This window comes from Rhagoletis zephyria, unplaced genomic scaffold (assembly GCF_001687245.7).
Source record: "Rhagoletis zephyria isolate East Lansing unplaced genomic scaffold, Rhagoletis_zephyria_1.1 Rzeph_scaffold_00126, whole genome shotgun sequence".
In the NCBI taxonomy this organism is placed as follows: domain Eukaryota; kingdom Metazoa; phylum Arthropoda; class Insecta; order Diptera; family Tephritidae; genus Rhagoletis; species Rhagoletis zephyria.
Window position 1 is genome coordinate 145,915 of NW_016157210.1, and position 14,408 is coordinate 160,322.

The window sequence follows — 14,408 nt, forward strand, 5'->3', positions numbered from 1 at the left end:
TACACAGCACAAATGGCTTGAAGCAAAGGGAAATTTCGCTTGGTTTGTCAAACCGCTTGTGTGGTGTATTTCGCTCTTAACCTGAGTTCGCCTTCATTTGTCCTATTGCCTACCGAGGGACGACCGCTGTAAAGAAAAAACCTTTTTTATACATTTTTTTGCGATGATGCTTTCACCAGAGCTTGAACCCAGGCCCTGCAGAGTGGAAGCGCACACTGCTTACCACTACGCCACAGCGACCACTATTTAAGTTTATCCCAACTGAATTAACAGTTATTTTCACACGAAATGAATACAGCTTGTTGATTCCGGTTCTCTTCTGAATATACATATTTATCTCCCATTGTTGATGCATTGTCTTATTGGCTAATACAATTGTTTTTTTTTTAATCCAAATACTCTTCTCGAATATCAACTGAATTTGGTTTGACTACATTTCTATTAAGCATTTTGGGACATTTGTTCCTCATGTGCGCAGTCGGAGATGAATCGAACATTTTCTTATTAAGTAGAATCCCTTCAAGGGCAGTGCATATTTTGGCAATTTTTACACATTATTTTTTTTAAACATCGACAATGCAATCCTAAGGAAACCATCTTGAAAAAATGGATTTTTTTTTTCTGCCCAAGCCCCGGCATCTTGTATGGTACTATCTATTCCCTTCTTCAGAATGAATATCGTCTTTTGTAATTGCTCTTGGCAATCGCTTCTGGTGAATAGTAAGCCGATGTTTCGTTGATATTTTCACTATGCTCCTATGCATATGAACTATTATTTGTCCCAGGTGCTCAATACTCGGGCCTAGCTTGCACATACTTATGTAACTATGTAGTTATTCTATGCACGCCATAGGTAGGTAATATGCTCTCACGAATGTGTGGTTATAGCGGTAATTATTGGTTTCGCAGCATCAATTGTCGATTGTCGATTGTTTGTCAATTATTTTGTTTTTGGTTATGGATCAGGTGATCAGTTAGTTTAACAGTATTATGTCGATATACTAGCTGTTAATCAGTTGTATAGCAAAATTTTATTGATTACTTCAGAAAGTGTCGCATGCCTGAAATACGGACACTGCTTTGTATATATGTATGTATGTACATTAGGCCGTGTCACCTGAGACGAACTTAGAGGTCTCCTTTTTACACCTAAATTAGGCAATACAACATTTTTTTAAATTCTTCTACTGAAAAATGTAAATACGACCTTAGCAAGAGTTTAATAGTTTTTGGAGAGCTTTCATTTACTGAACAAATAAAAAATCAAGGTACAAAAAAAAAACAAGGCACACACATACATATGTATATATGTATATCATTCTTTAAAATCCGACTGTAAATGTGGAAGATATGCTGAAAAATGTAAAAAGGCTACGTTCGGCAAAAAAATTAAATTCCCTTCGAATCGAAATACTTCCTTAGCAAAAGTTTAATGAATTTTGGTGAGCTTCAATTAACATACATTAAGGTGGTACGTTAGGATGATAGGAACTGATATCTGGTGGGTAAGTACTAAAACAGAGCACTTGAGGAAATTGCCTTGTAAAAATACTTTATATTCGAAAGTGTACGGTCAACCTTTTTTTTATGGTGCGGACTAATGTACATATAAACTGCGACAACACCGTTTTGATTCTCCTTAAAATTTAGTTTATATATTTGCCCAGAAAAACTGAAATCGGAAAATTTTTCAAAATCTGTTCACTTCCAGGCCCACCATTCATACAAAAACAAAAATTATGCTCTAAAAAAGGGTGTGCGAAAGATGAAAATGTTTGCTCAAAGAACTTTTTTCTTGGCTTATTTCGATAGCAAACCTAGTTCTCTGCAAAAAAGAGCCAGATGCAGTCATCACTCAAGCGATTTCTTATTTTAGAACCATGATCTAGAATTTTCCGCCATTATTTCACCACACTTATGTATGTAGTATTATGTATGTAAGATTTATAATTGTTCAAAGCGCTTAATTGCTCATCCATGTTCGATTACTTTCGATCATCATTAGTCTTTCTAAATGGCGTGCTGTCATTGCATCATTGCGTTGATTTAATTCTACATGGTGACTTCTAAATATACACATCACAAAGTAAGTATGACTTGGATACTTGTACTCGCGATTTGTGATCAACGCGAATTGCAAGGCAGCAATTCAATGAAGTTGACTTGCAATTTTTTTCGTTCGCAGCTACATATGTATGTATGTATTAATGAACTTTTTTTTTAATTAAAATTAATTACTAGGAAATTTATGAAACATGACAAATTGATATGAGCTTGCAAAAAATGCAAAGTGAATGTACATTAGAGGGGGTCGGCGCCCAAAAAAAAAATCTTTGCCATCAATATCATTAAAAGGGATAAATACTCAATATATAAGGAGGTATGTTATTAAAAACTCCATTTTTGTTTTGTTAGGAAACCGATTTGGTTCAAAGTGCATACAGGGATTCAAACTAACGTATGTACACATGGTGATGCTTTTGCCGAAAACTTTAATATTCCAGGCACCGTAACAGTTATGATCTTTATAATGAAAATCACAATTTAAACGTTGCAAATTTAAGCGAAATTTTATAATTTTTATTTTTTCGATAAAAAAAATCGGTATTTTTGGATTTTTATTTTTGCAATCATACCATCTTAACCATTTTTTCGATAATAATGGATTTAAAACGGGCATACAAATTTTATATTCTTTATAACGGTTAAAAAAAATAAAAATAAACACAAAAAATAACCATTTTGCAAAGATTTTAAAACAATTTAGAGTTTGCCAAATTGCGAAATTAGGTTTCGAAGAAAATGTGAAAATTTCCACGTTTGCGCCCTCTGGTGAAAGATTTATGCAAAATATAAGCGCAGAAATGCATTCCTCATACCAAAAAAACCCCCTTTAGCATGTCTATTCAAAATTTATGCACTTCTTTACGACATTACAGTAAAATGCTAAGAAACTTTTTTTGGCAATTTGGCAAACTCCAAATTGACTTTAGACCCATGGTTTCTTGGGAGAATTTGCTTAGAATTACACGTGGAATCCTTCAGTGCTATACGCTCATAGTCGAAAAAATCTCCCATATAAATTGACCCGCCCTAACGTACATAGCAAAGAATCAACGCGATCCTTTGGCTACTTTAAAATTGCTCTTTACTTCACTAAAATATAATGGGCTACAAAACTGCGTACTCCAAATTTTTTCTAGAGAATCTTCAACAAAAAAAAAGTGTAAAAGAACGATAATCTGAGAGATTGTCCAAAATTTTAAACCTCTTGTGCGAGCGTATATATTATCCAATCAAAAAACGGTTTAACACGTTTAATTGTGATCATGCTAAGCTACTTTTTCGCACTATTAGAATTTCGAGATCGAAAAATCGATTTTTTCGCTCCATCCTAATATGTATGTAGAGGGGGAGATTAAAAGATTTCGAACTACTATTTTGGCCTTATCAGATTTTCGTTGCTTCTTTTGGACTTAGCAAATTTTCCTTTCATTGAATATAAACGAAAATTAATGAAAAAAAAGTATCTTTATCCTTTTCGATGCAATGCATTTTAAATTTCTCTAGCCTCCTGTACTCAAATATAAGTATTCATAAAAAGTGGAATTAGCAACTTTTCACCCTACGCTAGCGATATGTGAATTAAAACTGCAGAATTTGTGCAAAAATTATAAAAATTCTGTAAAGTTTCACTGAAGTTTCAAACTTTTCAATCAAAATATTTAGACAAAATTTTGGTATGCATTTTTTCTAGCCCATAACATTTTCAAGTTTCGAATTGATGAAAAAAATGCCGGTGATTTTTTACCAAAAATGTGCAATTTTTTTTTTGTGTATGAAAGAAAATGCATGACACTGTCAGCATTATTTAAATTTAAAAACGAAACAAAGATACCAAAATACTCATATGAGCACGAAGTTTTATTGTTCGTTTCATTAATAAAAAATTTTTCTTAAAATACCTACTTTCAATAAACCTGTTCGTTCACTTTGCTCATTTTGTTGATCAGTTGACTTCGTATGTATGTAAGTACGAGGATGTCGGCTGTGTTGGGTTGCCCGGTGGCAAATATTTGATACATTAATAAACATTTATACATCCGAAAGTGCATATGGCTGCTTCCAATGAACATCCGAGTAATTATGGGTAAAAAATGCTTTTAAATGCCTACATACAAAAATAAACATAAGTACATGTAAATATATACATACATACTTATGCATACATGCATGCATGTTTTACATACAAAAGACCCATTTAACTTTAAATGCCCCCAAAAGCTTTGCTCCAAGCTGTTTAAGGGCCCTTTTTTTTCTTAAGAATATTCTTTTGATGACTATGGTATTTCGATGATGTCAGTGCCCGGCTGTGTATATTTCAACGCTTACGTATTTGTGGTCAGACGAATTACAGAATACTCGCCTAAATTTATTTGTAAACAAAAGGCGTTGAAGGAAGATAAATATTTGTTCAACTCATTAGTAATGACTTACATACATATAGTATACTTATGTATGTACATATACATGTATGTCGAATTAAGAGCCTAAGAACGCACTTTATGAATTTACACATCTACGTATAATCCCATTTGCTTTTAACAGAAGCAACTGTTATAAATACATATGCACATATGTACAGTTGTTAACAAATAATAGGAGTGGAAGATTTTGTCCAGTTTTGGCTATTTGTCTTTTGTTTATTTAACGATTATTATTATTTTTTTATATAAGCCTAGCAGGTAATACAACAAACACCATATAAATTTACATTTCAAATTTTGTACAAAAATTCTGCAAATGTTCACCAAATATCAAACTTTTTAATCAGAATCTTTAAAAAAAATGTTGGTTTTCGTTGCAGTTTCGTAGCCTATTTATTTCTGGTGCAAAGAAATGCAAGTTTCAAGTTCGTAAAAAATTTCGTTGATTTTTGACAATTTTTTTTGTTGAAGGTGCTTCAACACTGCCAATAAAAAAAAAAAATGCCAAAAAATAACGGGATTTTTCAGCAGCTTGAAACCTGCACTTCATTAGACTAGAATTAAATGGGCTACAAAACTGCACACCAAAATATTCTGATTAAAAAGTTTCAAAATTTGGTGAAAATTTGCAGAATTTAAAAAAAAATATTGAAATCTCAAATTTATTCGGCGTTTGTTGTATATCCAGCTTAACCTTTATAAAAAACCAATAAACATTAAATAAATGAAAGACAAATATCGCACTCCTATTATTTTGTGGACCACTGTACATACTCGTAAGTACCATAGAACCATTGATTGATGATCGTGAATATTATGTATATATGTACTATGTATCTACATACATACAGTGGAGCTAAAAAATGGATGAATGGTGTTTCGCTTTTAATATTTACGATGTTTTTCAAGCAAATTTTTTTTGATATTTTTTTTTTATAAAAATATGGATCTTGCTTTAAAAAACTATATAAATCACACTTTCAAATTTTGCGCAGAACTTAGAAAAATTAAACAAATTTTTATCTAAATTTAGAGTTTTTTAACTAGAATTTTTAGAAATTTTTTGGGTATGCATTAACAAGCTTATAAAATTCTAGTCAAATAAATGCAAGTTTTATTAATTTTTTTACGGCTTTTTTTTCATATAAAATTTGAAATTTAGGAAAACTGGCGCTGACTTTTTTTATTTTTTTCACAAAAGGTCTTGCGCATATTCTTCCACAAGAAATTCATGTTTATATGGAAAAAAGTGCAAAACACCGCCAACAAAAAAAAAATTTATAAAAATCAATACGATTTTTTAGCCGCTCAAAACTTGCATTAATTTGAATCGAATTTTGTTAACTGCTTATCCAAAATATTTCTAAAAATTCTGGTTAAAAAGCTCGAAATTTAGATTAAAATTTGTGGAATTTTTCTAAGCTCTGCACAAAATTTGAAAACATGATTTATATAGTTTTTGTTAAAGCATGAACCATATTTTTAGAAAAAATATCGAAAAAATTATAGCTTAAAAAACATTGTAAATATTAATTTTCGACCGCCACTGTGCACTATGCACACCAATTTTTGGTAAGCAAACTATCGCAGTACCAGCTAAAATATTAAAAAATAATGCGCCATATTGGTCGCCAATGGTCAATGGATGGTAGGGGAGAATTAACATTGTAAGTACTCTGGTTATAATGTTAAATTAATTAATTAAGCTTGCTTGTTTGTGGGCTGTGCGCACAAATTGACACTTGAACCATTCAAAATTGGAGAAAAAACATGGAAGTGAAAGGAGAATAATAATAAAAAAGGGGGGAAGAGAGTTGTCACTAATTAGTAGACGGCTACTGGTGTTTAGCACCCGATTAAATGATTAATGAATTAATGGACTTCGGAAAAATAACATATGTATATAACATATGTACATGTATGTGGTATACATTAGGATGTTCCTTAAAAAATATAAACATCTAAATTTTATAATGGACACCCTTTTATTTTGTTCCACGTACAATATCACTTCAAAACTTTAAAATTTTAAAATAATTTTAGGTGTCGCTAAACTTCACATATTATTGAAAACGGTTCATAAACAAGTCCTGACCAAAATGCAGTCGAATCGAAAATAGTCTTTTCCAACTTGGCCCACATGACTCCCGATTTTTTTCAAGTTTTCAGAGCTTTCGGGACTTTCTCATTACTTTTAGGATTATCTTGGGATTCTTTGAGATCTGTGGGAATTTTTTAAGTTTTTTTTTCTGAAATTCGTGATTTTTGGGGGGTGGTCAAGTATTTTTTTTTTATTTTTTTTTATCTTTTTGGTCTTTTATGGAATGTTCTACTGGAAAATAGAAACTTGGTATGAATGCTGGCATTTAATAATAATAATAGATTGGCGCTTACACATATGTTAGTGTTTGGCCGAGCTTCTCCTCCGATTTGTGGCGTGCGTCTTGATGTTGTCACACAAAGCGGAGGGACCTACACCCTAAACTTGAAAATTATTCACGTTTTCCTATGGTATTGCACCGAGGTTTAAGCCACTTGATACAATTACTTATTTCTGCATATGTAATAAGAGATCTTATTTTAATTTTTTTTTATTGTAATTTTTCTTGAAGCCAATCTACTTTGATCCAAGTCATATCAACCACAAGCGAAAGGAAAGCTTTTCCACCGTAGCTTCTAGAGACACACACTAATTATACTCAATTTTATTTTTTGTTTTCCAGATCAATGAGCTGATAACAACAATTAAAAAGACTCCACAAATTTATGAACAAATACAGCCCTTAACCACAAATAAGTATCATTTCAATGCAGTGTTAAAAATCGGCAAATCAATGTCGTTCAAAAGAAAATATTATCGACGTAAAGTGTAGTGAGTCTCCGTTTTTGTGTTGTGTACACTTTTTAAGTCTTTGAATCCCAAAAAAAAAAAAAAGAAATTGTAATTGTCAATACGTGTTAAGTGTTTTTGTAAAAAACCCGACAACCCCTTAACCGATTTTATTCAATCAAAACAAACTTACTGAACTATTTTAACGAACAAAGGCGCTACCACCACGAGGTATTCCACTCAAATGGCCACCAATTGTGAATATATCGAGGGTAGCAACAGCGCCGATCCACGTAAATGCTCCATCTCGAACAACGCTTCAACGGCCTCAATGGCGCAAGAGCAACGCGCGGACAGCATTGAGTTGCTGCAAAGCAAAAGCGACAATTCACTCTCCGACGATTCAGCTAGCATAAGCGCTACTCATGCTGGTCTGCCGGCGCTGCAAACCACCGCACCGTTGCACCGGTTGGGCGACGATCTATTTGAGAACGCTTTCGACGAATCGATGGATTGTTTGGAACAGGACGAGGTGGATGGCTATGAATCGGACTCGGAGAGCGCCAATGAGTACGATGATACGGTCAGCGCTTCTGTGACGACTGGACTGCGCAGCATTGATAGTGACAATCTAACATTCTCAAGCGGATTTGGCAGCTCGATGTTGAGCAGTTTTCCGCCAACCTCCGCATTTGACTATCACAGCTGTAGCAGTAGTAGCGATAGCGAGGAGGAGATACATACAGCTGAACTGAAGAATGACGAGCGGTTGGGTAAATTTTTCCCAGCAGATTCACGCAATTTGGACATCTTCCATACACGTCCCTATTTGCTGCCGTTCGTGGAGCGTCGCCGTCTCTCACAATGCAAGGAGGAGGATGAGGACGACGGCGACAAGTCACCACAACCGCAAACGAGCGAAATGGCGGCGCTCAAATTCGATAAGTCTGCAAATCCTACAGCGCCACCACCACCGCCGCCGCCACCACCACCACCACCACCGGCCACAGATGAGGCATCGGCGGAGAAGTTCAAAGAGTTGGAGCGCTTGCGACAGCAATTCATGCATAAGATAGACAGCATCAATACGAGCAACGTAGAGGATATCAAAACGGTGACTGTGACCGCGGAGCATGTCTCACCGCCGCCACCACCGCCAATACCACCAACAATTTTGCCACCTTCACTGATCAATTTGTTGCAGTCGACTAAGTCAAAGCCTTTGCAGATGATTAAGGCAGCCGAAGAACCGCAAAAGGCGATAATGCCAGCACCGCTGAATGCAACGGCGCCAACGGCGTCGGTTAGCGAAAAATTCGTGGAAAAGAGTCGGACTACAGATATCGTAAATGCACAAATTACCCCAACATCGACTTCGATGTCATCCAGCAATCCAGCTAGCACCGCAGTCGCAAATGTGCCAAAAATAGCGCAGTCGACATTAGCGCACATGGATAGCAACGAAAAACTCATCATCAAAGGTAAATTCACGGTAACCAAAGCCAAGGAGACGCCCGAACTTCAACAATTGCGCACCGAGGCCGACAAGTTGAAGCACCTGAGCTCTAGTGCCAATGCACACACCATCAGCTTCCCCAGCAGCTATGGTGGCTACACATCGGTGCAGGGGCTCTTTTCGCAGCGTTATGGCAGTCACAAATATCCCGTTGCCGTGCCACATCTTTCGAAAAAGTTTTTCGATGCATCCTTGGTCGAAATACGTACGCCCGTTGGCAGCAATTCATCGCTCAATCAAAGCGACAATGATGCGACGCGTCCAAAGAGTGAAAAGATCTCAGCAGCAAATGCGACTTCCACAACCACATCCCCAATCAGCAAAACTTGTCTCAATCACCACCAAAGTTACAATAATTGTGATACTAGTTTAGTTAAAACACGCGGTGATCTATCGCATTTGGATGATGTGTGGATCAAGAGGCCGGCGATGACAACGCCACCAAAGAGGCAAATGACGGACGAGAGCGCATTCGAGAGTGGGCGCACGACAGCGGCGCAATCAGAAGATGTAAGTTTGAATGGTGCAAAGCAAAGGTGGTGGTAGTACATACTATGGTACATAGTTCACTAGATTCAAATTCATTTGGATTAACATAAGAATTCTCGTAGTTGTGTTTCGGTTACTTAAAATCCCAATCAATCGAAGAAACTAAGTTCCAATTAAACCCTTCCAGGCTGTTTTTTTTACGTGTAAGCATCTTAGCCCTCGGTATGGCTAAAATATGCGGTAAGCCAGCGGAAAATTTGTAATTACTTCTTGTGAAACCCAGCATAAAAATGCAATATTCAAGAAACATATCAGGGCTAGTTCAGGATCCTCTTGGTATTAGTTCGGCGCCATTTCGGGAATAGCTCAGAACTAGTTTAGGACCCTTTTGGAACTAGTTCGGGATCATTTTGGGACTAATAAGGGAAAGGGACCATTTCAAGACTAGGTCGAGATCATTTCGGGTGAAGTTCACGACCGTTCTCGAGCCTGTTAGGTGCTATTTCAGGACCATTTCGAGCCTAGTTTACGACTATTGCAGGATTAAATCTAGGCCATTTGAAACTAGTTCAGAGACTATTTCAGAACCATTTTGCAGTAGTTCGGGATATTCTAGGCACGAGTTCAAGACCCTCTTGGGACTATTTGAGGAATTTTTCGGTACTAGTTTGAAATCATATCGGGACTATTAAGGCACCATTTCGGGGGAACCGTTTCACGACATGTTCGTGAACATTTTGGGAAAAGTTCACAACTTTTCAGAACATATTCAGGACTACTTCAGAACAATTTTGGGCTGGTTCGGGATAATTTTGAATTAGTTTGAAACTAGTCACGGAATGATCCTGAAAAAGTCCTTAACTATTCCCGAAGTGGTTATGGCCCCGACAAAATGAATAAAATGAAATGATGCTTAAGTGCGCATTTAAGATAGCTACCCCAAAATGCGCATCTGAGACATTATTTTTAACATTTATAAGGAAACTGCTCCGACAGATGCATTCAAAATACCTGCACATTGACGATAGCTGCCTTAAAAATTGTGTAACTAGTATCAATTATCAAAGAAAGTATTACGTTTACCTGCGCTGGGCTACAATTACCTAATTTTACAAGCTTTTATTTATTTTACTCATATCGCAGAACAACGGAAATGGCTATCAATTTTTCTAGTTATATAGATAATAAGATACCATTCGAAAAAAAATTTCGCTTGCATTATTTTCTACGTGATAGGTGCTTCTCCATTATTTGGTTTCATAGGGATTCGGATACCTTCCTCATTGAAGTAGTAAAGAAAATTCGCTTAAGTGCCTTTTTCGGTTAGGTGCACAAGTTTTTCGTGCAAAGAAGGATGTGCAGCTAAGCAAAATATACTGTAGCTACAAAATACCGTTGACTTTTCAGAATTTATTTTATCTATGGTGTTACGCATTTTCTTCCATATAAAAATAGATTTTGTTCATGTGTTATATGAAAAAAAATTCGCAACACTCAACAAAAAAAATGCCTAAAAATTCTAGAAAGTCTAAATAAAAAATGTGAAATGTTGATGAAAATTTAGCGATTTTTTTATATTGTTACAAAATTACAAACTTTGAGTTATATGAATTTTGTTGTTGACTATATATTTTTTTTTTTACTGAATAAAATCTAAAGGTAACAAAATATTTTCAAAATATGGAGAAAAATTTACTGTACGATTTTCACTGACACTGACGTATGTAGTGTATGTATAAGCTTTATTCGCCAAGCTTCCCGTAAACAACAAATTGAACAGTAAAGTGCAAAAAAATTTGGGTAGGAATATATGTATTTACATGTATACATACATGCATACATACACACATACATTCACATCCATATACATACCCTGCAAAAAGTGGGACTAGTTTAAATACTAGTACGGGACCACGCTACCTTGTAACCAACACTAGTAACCAAAATGGTCCAAATATATGGAGAAAATATGGTAACATTAACATTGCGATGTCGTTGGACCTGACCACCTCTGGTCCAACGCTGCATAACATGGGACCACTTCTGGCCCACCACTGCATAACATGGGACCACCCAGACACTTACTCCTTTTGGACCATGGCACACTCGGCAACCAAATCGTATTGCCGATCGGCCGCGAAGAGGTGGTGTTCAACACATTTATCAGTTTTTTACGTTTGAAGTGGTCCAGGTTAGCATAACAAGTTGCTAGTATACAAACTGGTCCTTTTGCATATACTTTAAAACCACGACCCAATGGACCACCTGGTCCTTAAATTTTTGCAGGGTATGTATCTATGCGCACACATTTGCTATTTGGCATCACTAACAATTCAATCGATACATAAAATAATAAAATCTCACTTGCGGAAGTTCACATATTTATATTAATGCATGAACGCACATTAGGGTGGTCCAAAAATGCATGTCCAAAAAGTAAAGTCGGCATTTTTTTGCTCCACACCCCCTGGATTGTTCTATACCGAAAAATTATACCCCAATTTTTTTTTTTTTTTGAAGTCAATAGAGGTCGCTCAAAGTTTTCCATGTGTGTATTTTATATGGGAAGAAGACAACTTTTGTAGAAATGGTATAGAATTCTTGAAAATCAATATTTTTCCAACGGCAAACTCTGTTTCTCTTCGGGAGATTCCCAATAATAATACCCAATTACTTATTTAATAATTTTTTCATTGCAACTATATTTAAAAGGTCCGCCAAAAACCTCAGAAAATGCAATGGGCGACCAATAAAAAATCTTAATCTGTTAAAAAAAAAATTAAAATAAACCATTGAGCATTATTGCTGAATTGATTTTCAAGAATTGTATAACATTTCTCCGAGAAGTTGCTTCTGCCGATATAAACTACATGGAAAACTTTGAGCAATTTCCAAATAAAAAATAGGGGTACATATATTTTTCCGATATAGAACAATCCTAGGGGGAGAGAGCATTAAAATTCCGCCTTTGGTTTTTTTACCACCCTACTGTACGCACATATATTAATTTAATCAAATGCTTTGTAATTAATCGCTCTGACGCCAACCCATAAAATTAAGTGCTTTCTTTCTCATTTTCAGCATATAAAATCATAAATGGTAGGCACATACTAGTTAATGACCTGCTATTTTTTTTAACTGGTTTGGCTTTTCACTGCAGGGTAGTTACATACAACCTAAGTTTATAAAATATATGGGGCGTTCCANCTACCACTAGACCTAGATGAGGCAGGGGAGTTTATACCTCGGCCTTGGCTAGGCCCCGCCTGCTTGCACCACTGCAGCCATAGGAACAGGCCTACCTTGCCACAGCGGTGTAAGCAGCGATGCCCATTGCCCAGTCGGCACCCGCTTGGAGGATATATCTAGGAGGATTTTCGCGTTCCATACCAAAATGGACGGGGTTCACACTTCATGTGTTTGATTTGTTTAAAATTTTTAGGGTTGCTGGATAAACATAAATAATAAATAAATATGAAATATGAGCTTGATTAATACATTTTTTAAAAACTTTACATCACAAAAACAAAACCAAATCGATTTAATAGTTTTCCAAATATCTCGAGAACGGGGCGAGGAAAAAATTAAAAAAAATTACACATACATACATCAAAATTATCTATGAAAAAAAAAATTAAAAAAAATGTTTTTTCTTTAAAAATTTTTCACATATATACATATTTTTTGATAAAAAAATAGTTTTTGATATTATGTCATCTCAAAAAAAAAAATTTACAAATAAAATCAAAATGGTAGCTCTAAGAAAAAATATTTCCTATATATTTATGTTTATCCATCAACCCTAAAAATTTTAAACAAATCAAACACCCGTCCATTTGGTATGGAACGCCCCATATACTTACTTTTAAAAGCATACCTGCACTTATTTGCAATGTCATAAACCCAACCAATCCATTTAATGCCACATAATCAGCTGTCAATAGTCATATACAATACTGTTATTGACAAACTATTGGCTTTGGGCCATTTGAACTAAGTACACATACATACTTAAGTACATACTTATATATGGATGTATGTATGTACTTGTTTCAAATCAAAATATTGACATTTTGTCTGCCTTTAACTTCGCTCGAAATAGGTGGCCTTGGGGCTTTGGCCATTGTCGGACAATACACCAATCCACTAAGGCGACTTTGCATTACCGCCCGTTAGGTTAACACCGAACGAAAGTATGTATGTATGTATGTATGTAAATACTTATGTATGTATTTTTGTATGCAGAAATGGCGACTGGTACAATTTCAAATATTTTAGTATTTTAAATGTAAATATTTGCATATGTACCAATGTATGTTTGTATGTGCGGCTGCGTGCGTTTGTGACTAAATTTACCGTACATTGCACTCGGCTACTTGGCCAAAATAAATGGGTGTGTGTTAATTGTTGTCTTTCTTTGGCCCTAAAAGCGAAATAAGCACTTTATAGCTTGTGACGTTAAATATGTATATAAATACCTCGTATATGCGTGCGTCGGTATGTATGTACACATGTGTTTGCCCGTAATTATTAATGACCATCCAACTTAAAGATTTGCCTTGAATCGTTGGAACTCTTTAAATTTTTTATTACAATTTATTTTTGCTGATTTGTTAAGTTTATTTTCACTTCACCTAGCAACAGCGCAATTAACTTTCGAAAGTTAACGAAGATCTTGAATTATTAAAAAACTTTTTTAACGAGCTGAAATGAAAAAGTAAACCCATAAATCAAATTTTTAAAATAACAAAAAAGTTTTAATATTTTTTTATGGCCTGAAACTCACGCATATACATATTTACGTATGTACTTATGCAAGTAAGATATGGTATCTTACTAAAAATCGCCCAGCGCAGTTTATAAAAAATTATCACCAAATAAAAACTGACGAAAAAGCAAATGAAATTCTAACAAACAAACAAACAAAAAAATAATCGTCGAAATTCGAAGATCACCAAAAATAATTGCTAGACATAAACAAATAAATTAAGCGCCTAGAAAAGAAGAGAGCAATGGAAAAAATATATAAAACATAAAACGAGCAAAAAAAAGCTGGTACGTCGTCACATCATCATGAAAATACCCC

At 35.1% G+C, this 14,408-nt stretch overlaps 1 protein-coding gene across 1 annotated transcript in view; it reads left to right on the top strand.

Moving 5' to 3' along the window:
• Window positions 1–14,408, top strand: part of SNF4Agamma (SNF4/AMP-activated protein kinase gamma subunit) — a 263,585-nt gene that overhangs the window by 76,181 nt on the left and 172,996 nt on the right. Inside the window, exon 3 of the mRNA XM_017636644.1 lies at window positions 7,211–9,343. Coding sequence (XP_017492133.1) covers window positions 7,562–9,343 — 1,782 coding nt within the window. The 5' untranslated portion in view covers window positions 7,211–7,561. The remainder of the gene's footprint in view (window positions 1–7,210; window positions 9,344–14,408) is intronic.